The sequence below is a fragment of the Phocoena sinus genome, chromosome 2 (assembly GCF_008692025.1).
Source record: "Phocoena sinus isolate mPhoSin1 chromosome 2, mPhoSin1.pri, whole genome shotgun sequence".
Classification (NCBI taxonomy): domain Eukaryota; kingdom Metazoa; phylum Chordata; class Mammalia; order Artiodactyla; family Phocoenidae; genus Phocoena; species Phocoena sinus.
This window is the reverse complement of record NC_045764.1, coordinates 64,670,458-64,693,648: the sequence shown is the minus strand read 5'-3', so window position 1 is coordinate 64,693,648 and position 23,191 is coordinate 64,670,458. Positions and strand designations below refer to the sequence as shown.

The window sequence follows — 23,191 nt, the reverse complement described above, 5'->3', positions numbered from 1 at the left end:
TTCCCTGGTGGCGCAGTGGTTGAGAGTCCGCCTGCCAATGCAGGGGACACGGGTTCACGCCCCGGTCCAGGAGGATCCCATGTGCCGAGGAGCAGCTGGGCCCGTGAGCCATGGCCGCTGAGCCTGCGCATCCGGAGCCTGTGCTCCGCAACAGGGAGAGGCCACCGCAGTGAGAGGCCCGCGTACTGCAAAAGAAAAAAAAAAAAAAAAATTACTTTGAGAAATTAGCCCTTTCCAATTATAGTATTATTGTACTATTTATTAGTGTGAATTTGCAGAAACTGTGATTTCCATGAATTCTTTCCTGAATTTTTATTATCATTGTGTTTTTCTGTCAGCCAAGTGATTTCCCTCACCTACCCTTTATTAAGTGTTTTTTTTTCTTTTGTTATATCATCCTCCCTAAAGAAGATAGAAGTGGAGATAGTATGTTTAGAAAAGATCATCCAAATTCACAGACAGAACACTTATATTAGCATTTCAGTTTTAGTGATTTTATTTTCTGGTAGCCAGTTTAAGTAGCCTACATAGTAATTAGCAAGATAAAAGTAATAATGGTTAACTAGTTCTTCTCAGAAGCGCTGTGTGAGCCCTGCATTTATAAAATTCTGAAATTTTTACTTCTGATCTTTCCTTTGTAGATTTCATCTCAGTGTAAAGCATATAAAATCATTGTAATGCCTGGAAGAGTCTGAATTATTGTGTATTTATATAATTTTTAAGACTCTTAGGTTGTTAATAAATAGGGGGATATCCTTTGCAGAAGGGAAGTCACTCTGAATCCAATATTGGATGGATTAATATATTCCATCAATAATTTTGCATTAGGTGGATTAAAGTTTATGTAAGTTTAATACATTCAGTTGGTTTAATGTAATTGGAAACATATTAGCTAAGCGTAAAGTTTACATTTATTTGGGGAATGATCAGTGAAGCTTTAATGTTAATGTTTTAAGATGGTTAAACTCAATATTCACCTCTTTTTTTGTTTTATTATTGTAGCACCTTAAATTCAAGGAAACAAATCTTGTAACGCTGCAGCAATTTAATGCACTAGCACAACTCCGTCGAGTTGACCAGCTGACAGTTGATCCTCAAGGAAATCCAGTTGTCAATTTTACACTCTGGAAATATTATGTTCTGTTTAGACTGAGCCATTTTAATATGCAGAAAATAAATGGAACAGAGGTAAGCTAAACACGAAGTCAACTGTAGAATTAAAATATTCATTTTTAGGGGCTTCCCTGGTGGCGCAGTGGTTGAGAGTCCGCCTGCCGATGCAGGGGACACGGGTTCGTGCCCCGATCCGGGAAGATCCCACATGCCGCGGAGCGGCTGGGCCCGTGAGCCATGGCCGCTGAGCCTGCGCGTCCGGAGCCTGTGCTCCGCAACGGGAGAGGCCACAACAGTGAGAGGCCCGCGTACTGCAAAACAAAAAAACAAAAAAAAAAATGTTTTTTTTTTAGGGGAAGTAGTCATAAAAATGGCCAATAATTTATGTATAAAACCATGATAGAACTTTTGAGAAATAATGTTTTTCTAAAAAAAAATCTTGACATTTAAAATGTTGAAAAGCTAAAACTATTTATCTAAAAACTTCTAAGGTACTAGACAATTTTGAAAATAAAATAGTAACCAGATGATGGTGAATAGTAAATACTTTTTTGATAGTTTGTAAGTATTCAGAGAAGTAAAGTGTTGGTAGGATAATAGTTTAAAATAAAAAAACCCACTTCTGTAAGTAATGTGATCTTTGTATTTTTCAGAGTGCTTTACAGACTGTCTGACATGCAGAATGGTATGGGGAAGTGATACTAAATGTCAATTCATAAGGATTGTGGTAGGGGAAGGGAAGAATAACATGGAAAAAAAGAATGTACATAGGGAAAGAAGAGTGATTTTAGAAAGAAGAGATGAGAAGGAGAAATAAGCAAGGAGGAAAGATAAAAGAAGATAAAGATGAGTGAAAAAGGAAGTAAAACAAGCATAAGTCCATAAACGTCTGGACTGCTTTGTTAATAGTTTGTAGCAGATGCTCTTGGAATATCTGCATTGTGCCTGGAGCCTGAATAACTGGAAAATTATTAGTAAAGAGTTATTTTTCAGATTGATTCTGCTAAGCTTGTCACAGGGTTAATCCCCCAGCTATCCAAAGATCATGTTCTCTTTAAATATTACTTTGGAAGAAAAGAGAGAAACTATGCTTCTTCCTCTACTGTGGAATTCCAGAACTGAATTTAAATAATCCTCTAAAGGAAAAAATCTCTAATATGCTGTTAGTAGTATTGTGATTATCTCTTAACATTCAGACCTCCTTATTGTAAGATGAGCTATAATCAACTTTGCTAGCGTGGTGGTAATAGCAACTGTATTTCCCTGCAGCTGATACACTGTAAGTGACTCTAGCCTAAAATTCCGAAGCTACAGCATACCATTAGGAGACTGGAGGTCTCTGGGTCATTGTACAAAAGCCATGTGAAATTTGCATCAACCATGGTAGGCCCATGACCACAGTATCAGCCATCTGCTGAAGATGTAGGGCAAACCTGGGACCTTCAGATGACTATTAATTTCTCCAGCTAGTTCTCAAGAGATTTGTTTCAGCTTTATGTACCCTCTTGGTACTTCCCCAGAGAGGCTGTGAGTCACTGGTCAGATCTAATAATTAATTCCAAAAGTTTCCAAAGCTAGCCTACACTGGAAGTAGAATAGTTATTTTTGCTATGGATGAGTAATTCTCCCTCATTAATGGCCAAATGGTTATCTCAATTAACCCTAAATAGTGTATTTACCCAAATGTGGATCACTACTGGAAATGTAATAATTATTATAAAACCTTGAGATAGAAAGTAATAGTATAATATAATTGTATAAAGTAGAGAAGAATGAGAAAGAACCAACGTAATTTATTCTTATTTAAAGTTCCGAAAATGTCAATGCCAGGGATATTTGACCCTTTAATAAAAGACCTAAAATAAAACTGCTTATCTCATCCTTGACAATATATAATAATGTTATACTATATCTCTACTTCTCTTTGTATAAGAGAGAATGATATTGCTTGAGGAGACTTAAATTGAATTATGAGCATCAAGAGGAAAAGATGGAGTAGTGCCCGGCACTGGCCACTAGGTGACTATATTAGACCAAACAACTTAGTTGTCAGCTGAAGGACGGATTCCAGGGAGCAGCAGCCTCATTAACTATGAAAGTCTAGGGAAGGGAAGGGAAAGAGTCAGTCTGCACTGATTCATGTGTATAAGATGCTTGTGAATTATGGATTTAGTTTCCAGAAATTCCTGTGTAGTGTATTATAGCTAGTGTAAAGAATAAAGTTTTTAAAAATGCAAACTTTAACTATACCAAGGTTTCTCAACCTCAAATGCTCTGTTAAGATTTTGGATCAGATAATTCTTTATAGTGGGAACTGTCCTGTGCATTGTAGGACATTTAGCGGCATCCCTGGCTTCCACCCACTAGATGCTAGTAACACCCCTCCACCAGGTGCGATAAACCAAAATCATCTCCAGACATTGCCAAATGTTCCCTAGGGGCCAAAATGGCCCCTGATTGGGAACCACTGCATTATATTGACAATCTAATAGTATTTAAAATGCAAGCAACCTAACTTTATATTTAAAAATATGCCCAGATATTAATACAAGTCCTGCTTTTAGTAGTTTCTTGGTTAACATAGGAATGAGCCCTCATGGGGAATACATCTGTGACAGACTATTCCTTGTGGGGAGAAAGGCGGACAAAATTTCAGAACGAATAGGAGTGCCTTTCCTAATCCAATGTTCATTCCCTCAGAAAGGGACAAAATTATCCTTTTAGGAACAATGTATGAACAACACCTTGTCTTACCTTTGACACATTATTAAAGTCAATCTATTCCATTGACACTTGAGATTTTTCCCCCTAAATCATTCTACTCAAAGAAGTTATAGGATTTTTTAAAAAAATTCATTAAGAATTTAAGGTGTCTCAAGTATTATCCTTAGGAACCATGGCTTCTAAGTCAGAGCTAACTCCTCACTTCCCAGCCATCATCCATCACCATGGGCCACATTTGTATCAATACATCTTCATTTTAATCAAGTGCAAGGAAGAAAGAGAAATATCAATGAGAACTCACTTTCCTCTTACAGCCCAGGAGAATGTATTTTTCTGGACTAAAAATATTTAATCTGGAAATTTCTATGGAATTATGTTAGTTACATCAAGCTAAGAGGCAATGTCATTTTTGACCCTTCTCCTTCATATCTCTTCAGGTGACGCAAAATGATATGATAATGGCTGAAAGGCTCTTTGGAATCCTAGCACATGTAGCATCTTCTGAATTACCCCAGTACCATCTGATTTCAATTCTGGGTGATGCCAGGTAACCTTTAATTTCTATAGTTTTTATAGAAGTACTGTTGCACTAGAAAAAGAACTATATTCCACACACCTCTTAATTGTGCTATTTACTCATCCCACAAACATCCTAAATTTGTTTTGTGTCTGGCCCTCTCCAAAGTGTTGGAGGTATAAAGATGAATAAGACAAAGTTCTTGCTCTTGTGTGGCTTATAAGCTAATAAATTAACTTACTAGCTTATAAGCTAATAAGTTAAAGACATTTCAGATACTATAAGACAGGGCTGTAGGAGCATAGGAGACACTACATTTTGGAAAAACATTGGTGAAGTCTTCACAAAGGAGGTAACATTTTTCTAGTTCTTCAGGAATACATAGGAGTTTTTTCAGGTACAGGGTATGAGGGAAAGAGATCTGCAAAGGCACAAGGAATTGTAAATAGTTCAATATAATTGGAGCATAGGATGATTGCGAATTGTGATAGGAGATGAAGGTAGAAAGACTGATTGTGATCTGATTTTGAAGAGCCCAGAAATCCATGAAAAACAAAACTGAATACTGTGCTTTGTAATTAATTAAGCACAACAATCTGTGATTAGATTCATGTTCTAGAAAGGCTGCCATTTAAGAGGACAGAGATGGAAGGAATGGAGACCAATCAAGAGGCTAGTCTGTAGTCCAGGAGAGAGATTATAAGGGTCTGAACTAAGACAGTGAGAATGGAGAAGAGGATAATTTGAAAAGTACTTCGAAGGCGTGTACCTGACAGAAAACACTGACTGACAGGATGTGGCATAGATAGAAGGAGAAAAGTCAAAGATGGTGTGTTAGTCATGATTCAGTTATAGATAATTCACTCTGGCTAGAGTAAGGAGAAAACAATTGATATATAAGAAATTAATTATCTACAGAATCATTGGAAGGAATAGGGAAGCCGTCTCTAGACTGGGCCTGGAAAGGATCTCAGAATGATACCACAGAACCAGTCCACCAAGGAAACGGCTACCTTTGCTATAGTCTGGGAGCTGGGTGATCAGGAGGCTTGTCCTGACCTCGCCCTCCAGGATCATACCACTTTTTACTTTGAGGATCAGGAAGTTCCCCATTCCCCTCCCCAAAACTTGGCTCCAGAGCCATGCTACCCTACTATAATCTATACCAACAAAATGGGTATCTTGTGTGTTTACTTCCCCACTTAGTTCAGTTCTGATTGCATTGGTGTGAGGAGAAAAGGAGCAGAGTTGTCTCTAAGAAATTATAACCAAAGCCAATCTTCAGGTAAATTTGCAGCCTGAGTTTATAATACATGCATAGTTTAAAATGATTTCAAAATTTAAACATTACTATCTCTAGATACCTGGTAAAAACAAATGCACCTTCTGTCTGGAGGAAGGTACTCTCATCCTATCTCAGATAATCCCCATGGATAATTTTTAAGGACAATGACCAACACACAATGAAAAGAATTTTTTTTTAAATAGCCAAGCACACAAGGAAATAAAGCACCATGTATAAGAACTAGCAGGAAAAAAATAGACCACAGAAACAGACCCACAAATACTTTCGATTTGGCATTATCACTTATAGATTATAAAATGACTATGCCTAGTATATCAATATTTCATGGTATAAAAAAACAAGGTTGAAAATATCTGGAGAAAACAGGAAATTTAAAAAAAGTGATCCATCAGATTTGAAGGGAAACTAAAGGAACTTCTATAAATGAAAAATATAATAAGCATAATTATTAAAGCTTAATTAAGAGGTTTAACAGCCAATTAGACACACCTGAAAAGAGAATCAGTAAACTGGGAAATAAACTAGAGAAGATTTTGCAAAATGCAGAACAAAGAAAAAAGAAATATGGAAAAATGGTTAAGAAATTTGAAGATGGAGTGACTTAGAAGATTTAACATGTTTGGAGTTTCAAAAAGACACAATAGAGAGCATGGGATAGAGATAACAGCAAAGAATTTTTTCAGAATTGATAAAATACACTAATCTACACATTAAATAAACTCATCCATTCCAAATTTGTTAAATTAAAAGAAATCTACACCTAGTCACATCACAGAACACTGACTATAAAGCAAAAATTTTTCAACCACCAGGAAAAGAGAGGTTATCTTCAAAGGAGTGCACATCAACAGTTGACTTCATAACAGCAACAGTGGAAGCCAGAAGACAGGGTAATGAATGTGTTCAATGTACTGAAGTAAATTAATTGCCAAGCTAGAATTCCATACAGGCAAAAAAGTCTTTTAAGAATGAAGGTGAAAGGGACTCCCCTGGTGTCACAGTGGTTAAGAATCCGTCTGCCAATGCAAGAGACACGGGTTCAAGCCCTGGTCTGGGAAGATCCCACATGCCACGGAGCAACTGCTCTCTAGAGCCCACGAGCCACAACTACCGAGCCCTCATGTCACAACTACTGAAGCCTGCCCTCCTAGCGACCGTCTCCGCAACAAGAGAAGCGCACTGCAACGAAGAGTAGCCCCTGCTCACAGCAAGTAGAGAAAGCCCACGCATGGCAACAAAGACCCAACACAGCCAAAAAAAAACAATTTTTAATAAATAAATTAAAATAAAAACCTTAAAACAATGAATGAAGGTGAAATAAAGACATTTTAAAACAAAATAATAAAAACAAAACTTAAGAGATTTCCCATCAGTATTCCTGCAGTAAATGATAAAGCCTATAATTAAGGCAGAAAGAAACTGATCCCAGATAGAAATTCTGAGGTGCAGGAAGAGCTAAAGAGCAAGGAAAGTATTAAATTTGTGGGATAAAACTAAATGAACATTGACTATATAAAGCAACAGTAATAGTATTGTGAGATTTTAAAATGTAGAATTAAAATACACTACAATAGTAGTATATATATTGGGAGGGGTAGATGGAATTATAGTTTTCTAGGTCCTTGTATTATCTAGGATGAAGATATAGTAATTAAGTTTAAATGTTAGTAAGTTAAGAGTGCATGTTGTAATTTCTTTGGTAACCAAAGAATAAAAGAGTATATAGCTCCCAAACTAGTAAGGTCAGGGCAGGGGTGAGAAGTGGGGAGAAGAAAAAAGGAAAAGAAACATAGAATATTTGGTCAAATAGAAAGAAAATAAGATGTTAGATTTAACCTAAATACTAGTATATCAGCAATTACACTTGTACCAAGACTCAGTGACTTAAAAACAAGAAACATTTTCCCACTGAGTCTATAGGTCAACTGGGTGCTTCTTCTGCTCTCAGCTCCAGACCTCATGCATCTGCAGTCACCTGAGTTGGATAGGCAGCTCTGCAGATCTTCCCTAAGCTCTCTCACTTTTGGGGGGTCTGAGAAGTTGTAAGCTGGTCTATAAAGACCTTACTGAGGACAGCTTGTTTCTGCTCCACATGGTCTTTCATATACCAGAAATCTTCCTGGGCTTGTTTTCACGGCAAAGGCAGGGTTTGAAGAGAGCACAGAAACATGCAAGGCCCCTTGAGGCCTAGGCTAAGAACTGGTACACCATGATTTCCCACATTCTATTGGTCACAGTCACAGAGCAAGATTTAAGAGGCTCGGAGGTATACTTACCTAACTGTGAAATAATATTGTAAAGGGCATGGATTCAAGGGAGCCATTAATTATGACCAAATCTACCTCAGTGATAAAATGCAGATGTACTAATTGTTCTGGTTAAAAGTCAAAGATTGTCAGACTCAATTTAAAAAAAAGGAAGTTCAACTGTATGTTGTTGAAAAGAGACACATCTGAAACATAAGGTTACATAAAGTTTGAAAGTAAAAAAGTGGTAAAAGATAAACAACATCAATACTAACCAAATAAAAACAAAGTAGCCATTGAGGACTAAATAAACTAAGGGTAAAAGCAATACTAGAAATAAAGAGGATCATTTCAAGTGATAACAGGTTCAGTTCGCCAGAAATATCAATTTGCTAATTTAATTTGTCTGCAACCTATAAGCTTAGCCTTAAAAACTTATAAACCAAAAATTGACATTACTGCAAGCCCACAGCTGCAGTGGAAAGTTTTAATATACCTCTGATTAATTAATAGAAAAAGGATGTAAAATACTTGAACAACCTGATTAACAAACTTGACTTAGCCATTTAGAGAACATTACCCGAAACAACTGCAGAACACAAATTCTTTTCAAGCATACATGGACTATTTATAATAATTGATCAAATACTATCCAGAAAGCAGATGTCAACAGATTCCAAAGGATTTACATGGACTGTGCTCTCCATTCAAAATGCAATTAAACTTTAACTCAGTTACAAATGTTAGCTAGGAAATCCCCATGTATTTGGAAATTAATGTATTTCTAAATAAACTACAAGTTAAAGACAATTTTATAATGTAATTTTGAAACGACCTTGAACTGAAATGTAATAAAAAAATACCACATTTCAAAACTTGTGAGATCAAGTTACCGTGGTGCTAAATGGAAATATTTTAGCCCTGAAATGGGTACATTAGGAAAGAATAAAGACTGAAAATGAATGAGCTAAACATTTACCTGAAGCAGTTAGGAAAACAATAGCAAAATAATCCTGAAGCAAGTTAAAGAAAAGAAATAATGACATTAAAAACATAATTAATGAAAAATTGATTATTTGAAAAGACTAATAAAAGTGATGGATAATTTGTATATTGCTTTTGTAATTAAAAATCAATAAAATAAATGCAGATAAATACCTATATGTTACTTCTTCTTTTTAAGAGTGAGAAAATTATGCTACTGAAATATCCAGTAAAAGGGACTGATTATGTAAATTGATCTATATCACAACTGAATTTTATTCATTCATTAAAATATTAATTTTAATAACACAGAAAATGCTTATTATATACCATTAAGCAAAAACAGTATACAAAACTCGTTGTTTAGTATGATCTTTTTTTTTTTTACATCTTTATTGGAGTATAATTGCTTTGCAATTATGATCTTAACTTTTTACAAAAATTTATAGAAAGAGCCTGCAAAGAAATATGTCTAATGTGAACAGTGTTAATGATTTACATAGATTTATATGCTATAGACTTATGGGTGATTTTACTCTATTTTTTTATACTTTTCAAAATGCGTACCCCTTATAATTTCTAAAACAGTCGTGTTATACTCTTAAATTGGGAAAAGGAAGACATTTTTAAAAGATATATTCCTTTTCTGCTCCCAATCTTCAGTTCACAGTTCATAGTAAAGTATTTATATCACTTCCCTGAGAGACACACTAAGTGGTAGAAACCAGAAAGTGACCTTCATGAAGGATGAGTTGCAGTCCTCTGGAATTCTAGGCTTATGGGTCTGCAAGTGATGCTATGAGCACTGTTTCTGTTCTTCATAATCAAACGAAGCTTCCTGTTTCATTATTTACCTCCTAGTAAGATCTTACCCTGATATGATAACAGTTAGAGGTTTTTGGGTTTTTTGTGTTTTGTTTTTACCTAAACTTAAACCAGTATTCCAGTCCATTTCTTTTATATATATATAAATTTATTTATTTTATTTATTCATTTTTGGCTGCATTGGGTCTTCTTTGCTGCACACGGGCTTTCTCTAGTTGTGGTGAGCGGGGGCTACTCTTCATTGCGGTGCGTGTGCTTCTCATTGTGGTGGCTTCTCTTTTTGTGGAGCACGGGCTCTAGGCACATGGGCTTCAGTAGTTGTGGCGCACAGGCTCAGTAGTTGTGGCCCACGGGCTCTAGAGCTCAGGCTCAGTAGTTATGGTGCATGGGCTTTGTTGCTCTGCAGCATATGGGATCTTCCCAGACCAGACATCGAACCCACGTCCCCTGCATTGGCGGCGGATTCTTAACCACTGCGCCACCAGGGGAGTCCCTCCATTCCATTTCTAGCTATGGGCAATACTACTGAGCTGCATAATAGAATTATGAACTATTTGTGTGATTTATAAGATGTGTAACTAACATGTTTTATGGGATATAAAGACTTTGAAAGTTTGGTCTACTACATGTGTAATTAGGGTTGGTCCTCTGTGATTCTTTAAGTTTTATTTTATTTTTTTTAGAGTTTTTTCACTTTAGAAATGCTTGAGACATGTTTTTGTTGATGATTGGTAGTTGTGAAACAAAAGAATTTGAGTTGTATAGCTTAATTAGTAGAGAGATTGGGGTAGTGAACTGACTTAAAAAAACTCAGACTCATAAAACAGATATTCAAAAAAGCATATGCTACCCTCTAAAGTCAACAAAAACTGGACATATTTTCACAAATCACATAAATAACTCTCTAAATCTCTTTACTGTCTTTCTACAGGAAGAAGCAATTCCGGTATCTTCTAGAAACGAAAGGGAAAAAACCTGGTATTGTCAATGAAGAAAATAATGATAGCAAGAGACTTGTGGGAGAAAGCACAAATCGTGCTACACTAAATTATACCACAAGAGACTTTTATAATGAAAAGCTAGAGGTAAAACTGTCATTATCTTTGGAACCTATTGTCTGGATAAATCCCAAATGGCTTGAGACTTGTACGTTTCTCTCCTAATCAGTTAGGATAACCTTTTTTTGTTCTGGAATGTTAGCCAGCCTTATATACAGGGCTGGGGAGAGTAGGCACCAAGGCATTAGGGAGAAGTAGAACCCATAGTTTCAATATATTTAAGCAGAAAAAAAAAAAATGTTCAAAAGAAGTAGGTACCAAAAATCTAGACCAAAGTAGGTCCAGATCTCTCTGAATTAAGAAAAGTGATATAGGCTTGCTCTGAGTACTTAACTAGCCTGTGCTGGACTGGCAGAAGACACAGCAGAACCTCCATTTCTGTTCTCTTTGCCTAGGTCCTTGATGTTTTAATTCACTATTTTATTCTCCTACACCATTACCTTCTGTGTTCTTAGTCACATCATTTTAACCTATTCTGTTTCCACTGTAGCTATTTAGACAGAAAAGCTGGAACCAATTCTTTATTCCTTTATGTATTCAGAAGTTTACTGAGGGAATATTGTGTTAGGGTACTGCAGAACTACACAGAAGAAAACCATGCAGTGCCTGCCTTGATGGAACTCAGAGAAAGCTGAAGAAACAAGTCATCTAAATAACAATAGAAAGTTAAGATTCTACAAGAGATTTTGAGGGGACTAAGTGGTGTGTGTGTGTGTATATATATATATATATATATATATATATATATATATATATATATATATATGGTGTGGGTATATATACGTATACACAAAATGGCCAAACATTTTTCAAGTGTTTTATAACAGCTGTGAGATTCTTTATTCAAACCATATTGTAGCTGGAAACTCAGTATTTCAAAAGAAAGAAAAACAGCAGAGCTGTTCTTGTTGTAGATGGAGTTCAGAGCTTCTATTCTTTTCCTTTCCCTCACTTCACCCCCAGTCCTGAAGCATCTTTTCTGGAACCCATAGGGCTCTAAGGATTATAGCTTGAAAAATACTTGAGAACTCAGTGCAACAATATTTTTATATGATCCTGAAAAATGTTCAGATTCTGCTTTAAATTTTTCTGGTGAAGAAAGGTTGCTGCTTCCTGAGGTAGCTGCATATCACTGAACAACTCTAACAGTGAAGAAATTCTTACCCACGTTAAGCTGAAATCTGCCTCCTAATAACTTTCAGTTAGTGATCCTAGTGTTGCCTTACGTAGAAAAGAGAACACGTCTTTCTTATGAAAACTCTTCAAATACTTGAAGTCAGTTCCTTGAGGTCCTCTCTATAGTCATACTTTCATTCATTCAAAAATCATTTGTTGAGCACCGATCGCACATAATACTTGGGCTGTAAGAAGTCACTGTGCTTATCCTCATGGATCTCACATTCTAATGGGGGTGATAGACATGTGCAGGGATAAATGTAAATCACTGCATCAAGAGAGTAGAAGAGGGATAGCTTATCCTGATCAAGAGAGGCTTTCTAGAGAAGAAGCTTCCTGAAATCTTAAAGGATAAAATATAGCTATATGATAAAGGGAAAAGGGCATTTCTAGGAAATAGCACAGTACGAATAAAAGACATGGAAGCATAAATTAGATAAGGAGAGGGCCAGGAACTTTAAGCAGTTCACTGCTGTTGAAGCACAGAGACTGAGGTAGATGGTTTTAGAAGATGAGACTGGGAAGGTAGTAAGAGGGGAAAGAGATTGAATTTAATCCCTTGGCAAATAGGAGCTTCCTGATGTTGTGAAGAGGGAAGATGAAAGCCAAGCTGGCAGGATTATGAGTCCTTGTCTTCCTGAAAGCAGTCAGTTCTAGGAGTCAAAAATTAATACTGATTTCAATAAAGGACATTTAGAAAAATATCAGAGCTGCTTGCAAAACAAGAACAGTTTCATAGAGAAATCTACCAACTCTTTAAGGAACAGACAATTCCAATAATTCTTGAATTGTTCAAGAGTATTAAAAAAGAGGAAAGCTTTTTCACTTTTTAAAGTCAGACAGTGTAACATTGAATCCAAACCTTCCAGGACTGCACAGAAAAAAGAAAAGCCAGACCAAATACCTAAGAATATTGATGATGCGAAAATCCTTAAAAAATTATATCAAGCAAAATACAGCAGAACATTAAATGAATAATGAAACATTACAGCCAAGTATGGTTTAGTCTAGGAATGTGAGAAATATTTGATATCAGTAAATTATTAATAGATCTAAGGTAAAAATTTGTGATTATTTCTATAGATATTCAAAAGGCATTTCATACAATTCAACATCTGTCCTTAATTTTTTCAACTCAATAAATAGGAAAGTTAGAAATTGGATAGATAGCTGTAGTAATTAAGGCAGTATAGGAATAGATACATAGACCCATGGACAAAATAGCCAGAACTATCCCACGTATACAGGAAAACTTTCTACAGAGAGCAGGTATTGCAGACTAGTACAAACAGACTATCTAATAAATGCTACTGAGGAAATGGAATATCAAATCAGAAATAAATACAGACCCCCTACTTCACACCACACAAGAAAAATTAACTCCATATCAAATAACCCAAGTATGAAAAGCAAACCTTTAAAGTTCTCATTTAAAAAACAGATGAAACTATGACCTTGATTGGGTAGGCTATGATTTTCTAAAATCCCAAAGGCACAAACTAGAGGGGAAAAATTTGATAAATTTGGCAGTAGAAGTCATTTTTAGTCAAAACAGGGATAGTTTCAATGGAGTCATATAAGCAGAGTCCTGATTAAAGTGGTTTGAGCAGTAAATAACCAATCAAGAAGTAAAGACAGCGAATGTTGACTACTGTTTTGAGAAATATCAAAGGGAAAAGAAAAAACTTGAAGCCACATAACATTATAGAAAGAATACTACACCATTAGGAGACTTGGATTTGAGCCCATGATTCCACCACTTATTTATTGCCTGAAAGACCTTGCCCATGTCCCTTAATCACTTCCTCTCGACTCACAACCTAGCATTCACCACTTCTTAAAAAATATTTAAATCACTGCAACACAAAGTGCTCATTCTCTCTCCTCTGTATATCCTGAGTTGTTAAAGGAATTACTTGAAGTAATTTTCTCACAAATCAGGGTAAGCAGACCCTTTCATTATACATATGACATGTATAATTCTGTTGCTTGGTAGTTGTTCATTCAACCTCCTGACTCATTCTAAAAAAGATTTAAGGGGCTTGCTTCCCTGGTGGCGCAGTGGTTGAGAATCTGCCTGCTAATGCAGGGGACACGGGTTCGAGCCCTGGTCTGGGAGGATCCCACATGCCACGGAGCAACTAGGCCTGTGAGCCACAACTACTGAGCCTGCACGTCTGGAGCCTGTGCTCCACAACAAGAGAGGCCGCGACAGTGAGAGGCCCGTGCACCACGATGAAGAGTGGCCCCCGCTTGCCACAACTAGAGAAAGCCCTCGCACAGAAACAAAGACCCAACACAGCAAAAATAAATAAATAAATAAACTCCTACCCCCAACACCTTAAAAAAAAAAAAAAAAGATTTAAGATGGACGGAGAGCTGAAAGGGACTTTAAAGAATCCAGTCATGTTCTTAGACAGGTAAGGAAAACTGGAAACTTAGGTGAACTACTGAGGCTCACATGGTGAGATCCTGACTGAACTGCCTCTAGAACTCACACCTTCTGATTCCTGACCTTGGCTTCCTTCACAGTATATCATGCTGTTTCCTGAAGTCTTCTTGACCACCCCAGCACAAAGGGCTCTCGCTTCTTTGAACAATGATTGTATTTGCCATCTAAACATCTCATTCAGCACTGATTTACTGTTTCATTTCTTTCAGTTAAGCTTTTAACATGTGTAGGCCATTGTTGATCCCTGAATGGTGAGTGATTACATAGAGAAATCTTACATGTCATAGGAAGATTTCCAAAATATGCCTCTGTTAGAGGAAGTTAGTGACACTTGGGACTCACCGTTAATTTATATTAATCAAGAATCTAAAACATATTTTGTTGTTTTATAAATTGTAAAAATTTAGAAAAGGAAGAGAAATAGAAAAAAGGAGCAAAAAATACTCATTGTCTCAATACCCAAAGCCAATCTTAATGACACTTCAGTATATTTTTTATTAATTTTCTATATATTTTTGTAACTTTTAAATGAAAATTTCAAACATACAACAAAGTTGAAAGAATTTTACAGTAAACACCCAATACCCAAACCTAAATTCTACTCTTAGTATTGTACTGTACAGTGTACTTGCTTTGTCACTTATCTATGCATTTACCCATCCTCTATCCATCAACAATCCACCTTATTTTTAAAATTTATTTTAAAGTAATTGCACACATTACCACACCTCTCCCTAAATAATTCAGCATGCAGATCATTAGAGTTCAGTATTTCATATAGTTTCTTATTTTAAGGTAAAATTTATATACAATGAAATGTAAATCTTAGGAGTACAGTTGCTAAGTTTTGACAAATACATACACTTATGTAACCCAACCTCTATCAAAATTTCATTTTGTATTTTTCTTTTTCCACTTAACATTATAATGTAAGCATTTTCCTTGTGATTACAAATCTCTGTAGTGTTATTTTAATGGCAACATTTGTTGATATTTTAAATTTAGCTATTTTAAAATTATTTTGGTGTTTTGATTTGAGTTGGAGGTTTCAGTATATCCTTTTACAAGTAGTTAAACCTATTGACTCATTGACATTTATTATTTCTTTCTTCCTCTATTTATGTGAATTGCTTCTTCTATAATTCTGATTATCTTAACAATTCCATTGATTTTTTCCATATATATTATGGCACTTTCCATCATCATGCCTAGATACTCAAAGTATCAACAGCCGAAATAAATGTTGAATTTTTGCATTAATCAAAATGGCTTTGTTTCAGCCTCTAGGATGATATCGAGGCCCAGTGCCCCAGTAGCCTCCGGCCCAAAACTTCCTCTGTTGTGTTTTGAACCCAGGTTTTTCATTTGCAGACTGCCAGACCCAGAAGTTGAGTGGGAACACTGTCTCTTCTGAAGGCCAAGTTCTGGGTCCCAGGCTTGTATATATGTCCTCTTCCTCCTTGTACACTTTTTCCCAACTTTGTCCAAATGGTCTTGGCCACAAAAGTCAGTGTAATGCATCACTACATGCTTTCCTAAAATACAGAGTGAATTCAGAGTATGGATATTTCAAATATGTATATGGATATTAACTGACCTCATGAATCTATGCATTCAGTTAATTTGCGCGAAGTAAACTACTTTCACTGAGAAAGGAGAAAGTCTATCGATGAAGAAATAGTTGTTACGATCCAGTGATTCCAATAAAGAAACACTTTTCTTAACTGTAGTTTAAAATCTTTATTTCCCCCCCACAATTAGCAAATGGGTTTCATATTAGTTCACCTGGAAGTTTTCTTCCTACAGCTGCCAAGAAATACATTTTTAACAGAGCTGTCCCACGGAGGTGGGAGTGGACTGGAAAGAAGTGAGCTCCCAGTTGCTGTCTTTACTCAAGCAGAGCTCTGTGTCCAGAGTGTCTAGGAAAGTCTTCCTGCTATGAGGGGTGGGGGTCAGAATAGATTATTTCAAGTTTCTCTGGTTCAGGTAATTGTTGCTTTGGTTTTGGGATTAATTATGATTGACTGTAAAATGTTCTTTTTTTTAACAGGAAATAAAGGAAAAAAAGAAATTCTGCAAGATATATATTGAGGATCTTGTGAAGGAAGCCACAGAAATCAACATGAAAAATGAGGCTTTGCAGAAGCTTTGGCCACAGATGTTCATTGAGCTTGTTAGGGACGCAGTCATGGAGATCCGCAATAAAAATTCCTATATGAAGCTTTGCCTACAGCAGATAACTGACCAAAAATAGAAATGGCTTTTAGTTACAGCTGATTTTTGCAGTTTTATGTTTTTGAAGGTTGAAAATATGCAGGTTAAACATGTTAAAACAACAACAACGCTATCCTACAAACTAGAAAGACTAGCGTCAAAGCATTATTGCCTACTGTTCTTGTTGTTAAAGGTTAGGAAGGAAAGAAGGAAAGAGAGGCAAAGGGAGGAGTCATTTCCTATGTATGTTGACCAAGCAATCTTTGGGAACTAAGCAGTCTTTAGAGATAGCCTGGGCCTTGAATGGGCCCCGCATCTTCAGCTCTTGCTTTTAACTGGTGCCCCTGCTATAGCCCAAAGCACGTAGTGTTTGCTCATGGTTCAGCATGAGTTGCTTCTATCTACTTTCAGCTGATAATTTTTAGTTACTTGCCTCTTTATTTTATGTCATTATTTCAAAGCCAAAAAATGTTCTTTTTTATGAGTGAAGAATAAACTTATTAATAAATTAGTTTAAAAGAAAATGTGTTTGCCTCCTTAATCCGGTCAGAATTGTCATATTTATTATATGTTTCTCTTTAGCTGAGTGGGTGCCCTTCTCTTCACTTATATAGGAAGAGGCCTCATTATTCTAAGGATGCATCCTCAGGGCACCAAAGGGGGTCCTGGGGGGTCACTATAGGCAGAAGATATGAAAATGAGTCAAAACTGGAACAGGAAGAAAATGCTTTTTCTTAGGAGATCCTGAGTGTATGTAAAATGTGACTAATCATTAAGTCTGCTTCTCTGAATCGTGTTTCTTTCTGTTGTTAGCTATTCTAAGGCTCTTTTTTTAGGTAGGCATGTATACCTGTACCTCAAAATCACTAGGGATTTATGAGTGAAAGTTTCTAATTTTTCTAATTCCAGTTGAAGGTCAGACAGGTAAATAAGATGTAAGCCGGGTGTTGTCATACTTCCTGCTGGTGAGGAGGGTGTTTGGAGCCCATTACCATAGCCAGAAGTGATACAACTTTAGAAACACAATCTTACAGGCCAATAACTAGGCATTCTCCAATTTTCTCAGATTTTACCGGGCAACTCTATCACAGCAGTACCACCAGGATGTGGGAAAATGAGAACAGAAGTTACGGGACAACAAAGCCGTACGGAAATGCTCGAAAGGAAGTGAGGTAAGCTGCCTTTGCAGTTCTAAGAAAGGCCTACATCCTTAAGAGCTCGTGGTCACCCTCCCCCAAGAAGGAGTGCTGAAGTTTAGGAGGTTAGCATGATGTTTCAGAACGTAGCCTTTTAAGTGTCACGGTCCTGGGTTTGCATCTCAGCACTTCAGCTCCCAGTTTAGTGACCCATCTGCACCTCAATTTCCTCATAGTAGTACCTACCTCATAAGATTGTTCTGAGGATCAAATGAGATAATGCATTTAAAGCATTTATCATAATGCCTGGAGCAAAGTGACCACCCAGTAAAAGAAGCTGTTCTTCTCCTAGAAACAGGTTGAACCACAGAGTTGGTGCCCCAGGACAGGAAGAACTCAGTGTCTGCTGATAATCCTCTGTCTCTAAATTGAAACTTACGGACCATCTCTCATCTGTCTGGTAAAGGGTGATCTCTCCCAGGGTCTCTGTCTTATTTGGTAGAGAAATGAAACCTACCTTGAAGGTGATGTTGAGATGAGAAATAAGAATATCTTGTTCGTGGGCTTCTAGGAAATAGGAGAGGCAAGAACATGTGACTCCTCAGGCATGCGGGGAATGGTTGCTCGCTCAAGGCCAGGCAGGTGAATGCCTGCCTGGCTGTTTCAGAAATGACCTGTCTAGCTTCCTGAATGCTGCCTCTCCTCCCCTAACCCTCCCACCCCTGATGCTAAAGAGACTTGACCCTCACATTCACATGAATTCTTGGCCCTCCGCAATCCTCCTGGGTATTTAAGGAACCGAAGGGCAGCACATGCTGACTTGGCAGAAAGCCTACGCGCACTGCTGCCTCTGCCCAGACCACCTGCTTCTGGCCTTCTCGTTCCTGAAACCAAACCTCCTTAATGCCCCAGCCTTAGTCACTTGGTCTCTCATCCCTTTGTACCTGAGTCCCCTCTTGACTACCCACACTGTCTCATACCGATTGATTTCTACTACTTGAATCCTTATTTTTCCTGGTCCCAAACTCCCACTGGCTGTGTCCTCCCATATAATTCTTGTCCCCAGCAGCTAAGCTTCCTCCCTACCCATGCTTGCTGGAGTTGCTGGGTGAGAATTACGCCCAGATGAAAGGACAAGGGGACCTGGGTCTACTGTGGCTGGAATCAACTGAGGGCCCTATGTTGCCACTGGTGATCCCTGGAACAAGTTGTCATCTCTACTTGGTACTTTCCAGGATCTTTGGGAAGTGGGGCGAGATGCACAGCCCACAGTCTGAGACTCTCAAGGCTAGTATGTTCTGAAGGATTGCTTTTTTCCAAAAGGGATCTCGAGCAGAAACAGAATATCGCCTCAAAAGCAGAAATGTCCAGTCTGTGCCATCTGGCGAGATACTGTCCCCCATGTTCTGGTTCAGCAGTTAGGTTGTTACGTGTGCTGTTACATCTGGGGATGGCTACTAAGTGTGCTGTTGGATCTGAGGCTAGCTAACTGTGCTACTGTCGGAGGATGGTGCTGGTATCAGCTCCCCACTTCCAGAACTTCACTCCACTAAGGGCCTGGCACGTGAGATAGTGAAACCTTACCCTGCTTCTGATCTACTCCTGACGAGGGCAGGGACCACAGTGGATTCATATTCTCCTCCACTGACTAATAATAATCATAACAACAACTAAGATTTATTGGGTGGCGTCTTGCATTATTCTAAGGTCTTTACATGCATTGTCTCATTTAATCTCCCCACACTGTGACATACATGTGCTATTACCCCTATTTGAACATTAGAAAACTGAGGCAGAGAGGTTAAAAACCTCACCCAAGGGTATTTCAGCCAGTAGATAGTAGGTAGGACCTGCATTCATAACCACTGTTAGTCTTAAGCATCTGGCATCTGAGTAAAATAAATGAAAGAATGAAAAGAAAGGAAGGAAAGGAAAGGAAGAGGAAGGAAAGGAGAGAAGGAGAAAAGAAGTGAAAAGAAGAACCTGGCTAGTTAGCAAGGCAAAAATGCAAAATAGAATACAGAGATACTGCTCAGGAGAGTATTAAGTTAAATCTTGAAGAACAAAGGTTAGTTTTCCTAACCTGCTTTTATGGGTCAGCTGGAGATGGAATGGTTACTGTTGCCAAGAAGTTCAGAGCCAAGTCTGAAACTTGATCACGGTGACTGTGGTTAATCAGTATTGGTGGAATATTTGTTATCTTTGATCCTGATTTTCTACTTAGGTTTATGTTTTCCTGGCTCATTGTATGTATCTTTTGTTACAAGCTACCTCAAATCCTTTCTGGAAAGAGGGTAAGGATAAATAAATGAGCCAAAGTATACCCCAACTCCAAAGAATAAACTACTCCTATATTTTTGGGCAATGAAATACTTTACAGTTTCTCTTCAGGAGACAATGAAACTATTAATTCCTTACACCAGTCTCTCTAAGCTTGAGTTATCAGAGAGTTGACTTCTTTCTTCTCTTTGTTTGTCTTGAAATATATCAACATGCAGAAATGCAGGTAGAATAGTATGTCAAATAAATACCCTGTATCCACCACCAAGCATAACAGATATTAATATTTTTCCACATTTGCTTCAGATTTTAAAAATAAAACATCCCAAGTAGAAATGGAGCCTCTGTGTACCTCTTTCCCTAGCGGTACCACTATCCTGAATTTGATGCTTATCATTCATTCATGTTTTCATACGATTCCTGTTTATGCATACATGCATAGGGAGTTCATTGAATTGACTTATATTTTCATATTTTATACAAATAGTATCATGCAGTATGTATTTTTTGCATATTTTTTTCCATACAGTATTCTGTTTCTGAGTAGCTCTACCCAGAAACATAACTGATGGGAGTAATTCTACTTTCTTTTTTACTGCTGTTGGATATTTGGCTGTATGACCAATGCATGATTTATATATCCATTTTCTTGTTGGGGGGCATTGAGTGAGTTCTGGTTTATAACTATTACACACAATGCTGCTTTGAATATATGTGCTCACATGTCTTGAGTTTTGGGGGTACACAACTGGCAGTGGAGTTTCTGGGTCATATGCACACATTCAACTGCATGAAATATTGTCAAATTGCTTTCTGAAGTCATTATCAGTTTACACTCCCACAAGCAGAGAGTACAGTTCAGTTGTTTCACATACTCAATGACAATTAGATTTTTTTTTTAAGTCTTTATTGAATTTGTTACAGTATTGCTTCTATTTTATGTTTTGGGTTTTGTTTTTTTTTTTTTTGGTTGCGAGGCATGTAGAATTTTAGCTCCCCGATCAGGGATCGAACCCGCACCCCCTGCATTGGACGGTGACGTCTTAACCACTGGACCACCAGGGAAGTCCCGACAATTAGATTTTAATTTTTGCAATCTGATGTGTTAATGTGAAGTATGTGTGTGTACTTGATGGTGGCTTTTGTGCCGAGAAGAGATTGTTCAAGACTTTTTTTTAAAAAAATACCTTTATTGGAGTATAGTTGCTTTACAATGGTGTGTTAGTTTCTGCTGTATCACAAAGTGAATCAGCTGTACGGATATATATATCCCCATATCCCCTCCTTCTTGCGTCTCCCTCCAGTTCTCCCTATCCCACCCCTCTAGGTGGTCACAAAGCACCGAGCTGATCTCCCTGTGCTATGCGGCTGCTTCCCACTAGCTATCTATTTTACATTTGGTAGTGTATATATGTCCATGCCACGCTCTCACTTCGTCCCAGCTTACCCTTCCCCCTCCCCGTGTCCTCAAGTCCATTCTCTACATCTGCATCTTTATTCCTGTCCTGCCCCTGGGTTCTTCAGAACCACTTTTTTTTTTTTTTAGATTCTATATATATGTGTTAGCATACGGTATTTGTTTTTCTCTTTCTGACTTACTTCACTCTGTATGACAGACTCTAGGTCCATCCACCTCACTACAAATAACTCAATTTCGTTTCTTTTTATGGCTGAGTAATATTCCATTGTATATATGTGCCACATCTTCTTTGTCCATTCATCTGTCGATGGACACTTAGGTTGCTTCCATGCAAGACCTTTTTTTGAAGGTGAAATTTATATGCAGTGAAATGCACTTAAGTGTAAAATCTAATTAATTTTGAAAATATCGTCAACATCCCAATTAAGATATAAAACGTTTCAATCACTTGAGAAAAGTTCTTCTAGTCTATCCTTGCCCTCCCCTATGAGCAACTATTTTTCTAATTTCGTTCACCATTGATTGATTTTGTCTCTTCTAGAACTTCCTGTAAATGGAACAATACAGTATGTACTCTTGTGTCAGGCTTCTTTTACCCAACATATGTTTTTGAGAATCACTCATATTGTTTCATGTATCAGAAATTGATAATTTTTTATTGCATAGTGTGAAGATACCACAATTTGTTTATCCATTCTATTGGGTTGTTTCTAACTTTGGGGCTATTATGAATGAAGACATTTTGTACAAGTCTTTTGTTCAGTGGAACTACTGGATCAAAGAATAGTTTTAAGTTGGACTTTATAAGGAATTGCCATACATGTTTTCAAAGTGTTTGTATAATTTTACACTCCCTCCAGGAATGTTTAGAGAGTTCTAACTGCCCCACATATTTGCCAACATTTGTTGTTGTGAGCCTTTATTATTTTTAACAATTCTAGTGTGGCTTTTTCAGCCATCTCATTGTTGCTTTCATTTTATTTTCTCTGATGTCTAATGATGTATTTGGTTTTTTTAAATTTTATTTATTTATTTATTTTTGGCTGTGTTGGGTCTTCGTTTCTGTGCATGGGCTTTCTCTAGTTGCGGCGAGCGGGGGCCACTCTTCATCGCGGTACGCGGGCCTCTCACTGTTGCGGCCTCTCTTGGTGTGGAGCACAAGCTCCAGACGTGCAGGGTCAGTAGTTGTGGCTCACGGGCATTGTTGCTCCACGGCATGTGGGATCTTCCCAAACCAGGGCTCGAACCTGTGTCCCCTGCATTGGCAGGCAGATTCTCAACCACTGCGCCACCAGGGATGCCCCTCTAATGGTGTTAATCATGTTTTTATGTGCTTTTTAGTCATTTTTTATTTCTTCTTTTGTGAAGTAAATGTTCAGGTCTATTGCCCATTTTTAAAATTTGAATTGTCTTTTTATTATTGATTTGTATGGGTTCTATATATGTTCTAGGTAAAATACTTCTGTTTTGAATTATGATAAAGTCAATTCATTGATTTTTCTTTTATGGCAAGTGCTTTTTGATGTTCTCTCTAAAATGGTTTGCCTGCCCAAGGTTTGCAAAGATATTCTCCTCTGTTTTCTTCTGGAGGCTTTATAGTTTTAACTATTACATTTAGTACTGTTATCCTCCTTGAATTAATTTTTGTGAATACTGTGAAGTAGGGGTCATACTTCATTTTCTTTTCCATATGGAAACCCAGTTCTTCCTGTATAACTTGGTACAGAAAAGTTCCTTTCT

General features: G+C 37.3%; 1 protein-coding gene across 2 annotated transcripts in view; it reads left to right on the top strand.

Annotated features, from left to right (window-relative positions):
* Positions 1–17,156, top strand: part of LRRC49 (leucine rich repeat containing 49) — a 127,891-nt gene extending 110,735 nt beyond the window's left edge. Inside the window, exons 13-16 of one of the 2 annotated variants that reach the window (XM_032624009.1) lie at positions 1,003–1,188; positions 4,275–4,384; positions 10,647–10,800; positions 16,452–17,156. In XM_032624009.1, coding sequence (XP_032479900.1) covers positions 1,003–1,188; positions 4,275–4,384; positions 10,647–10,800; positions 16,452–16,655 — 654 coding nt within the window. In that variant the 3' untranslated portion in view covers positions 16,656–17,156. The remainder of the gene's footprint in view (positions 1–1,002; positions 1,189–4,274; positions 4,385–10,646; positions 10,801–16,451) is intronic. The other variant, XM_032624011.1, reaches the window with a different exon arrangement.
* The last annotated feature ends 6,035 nt before the right edge of the window (positions 17,157–23,191 follow it).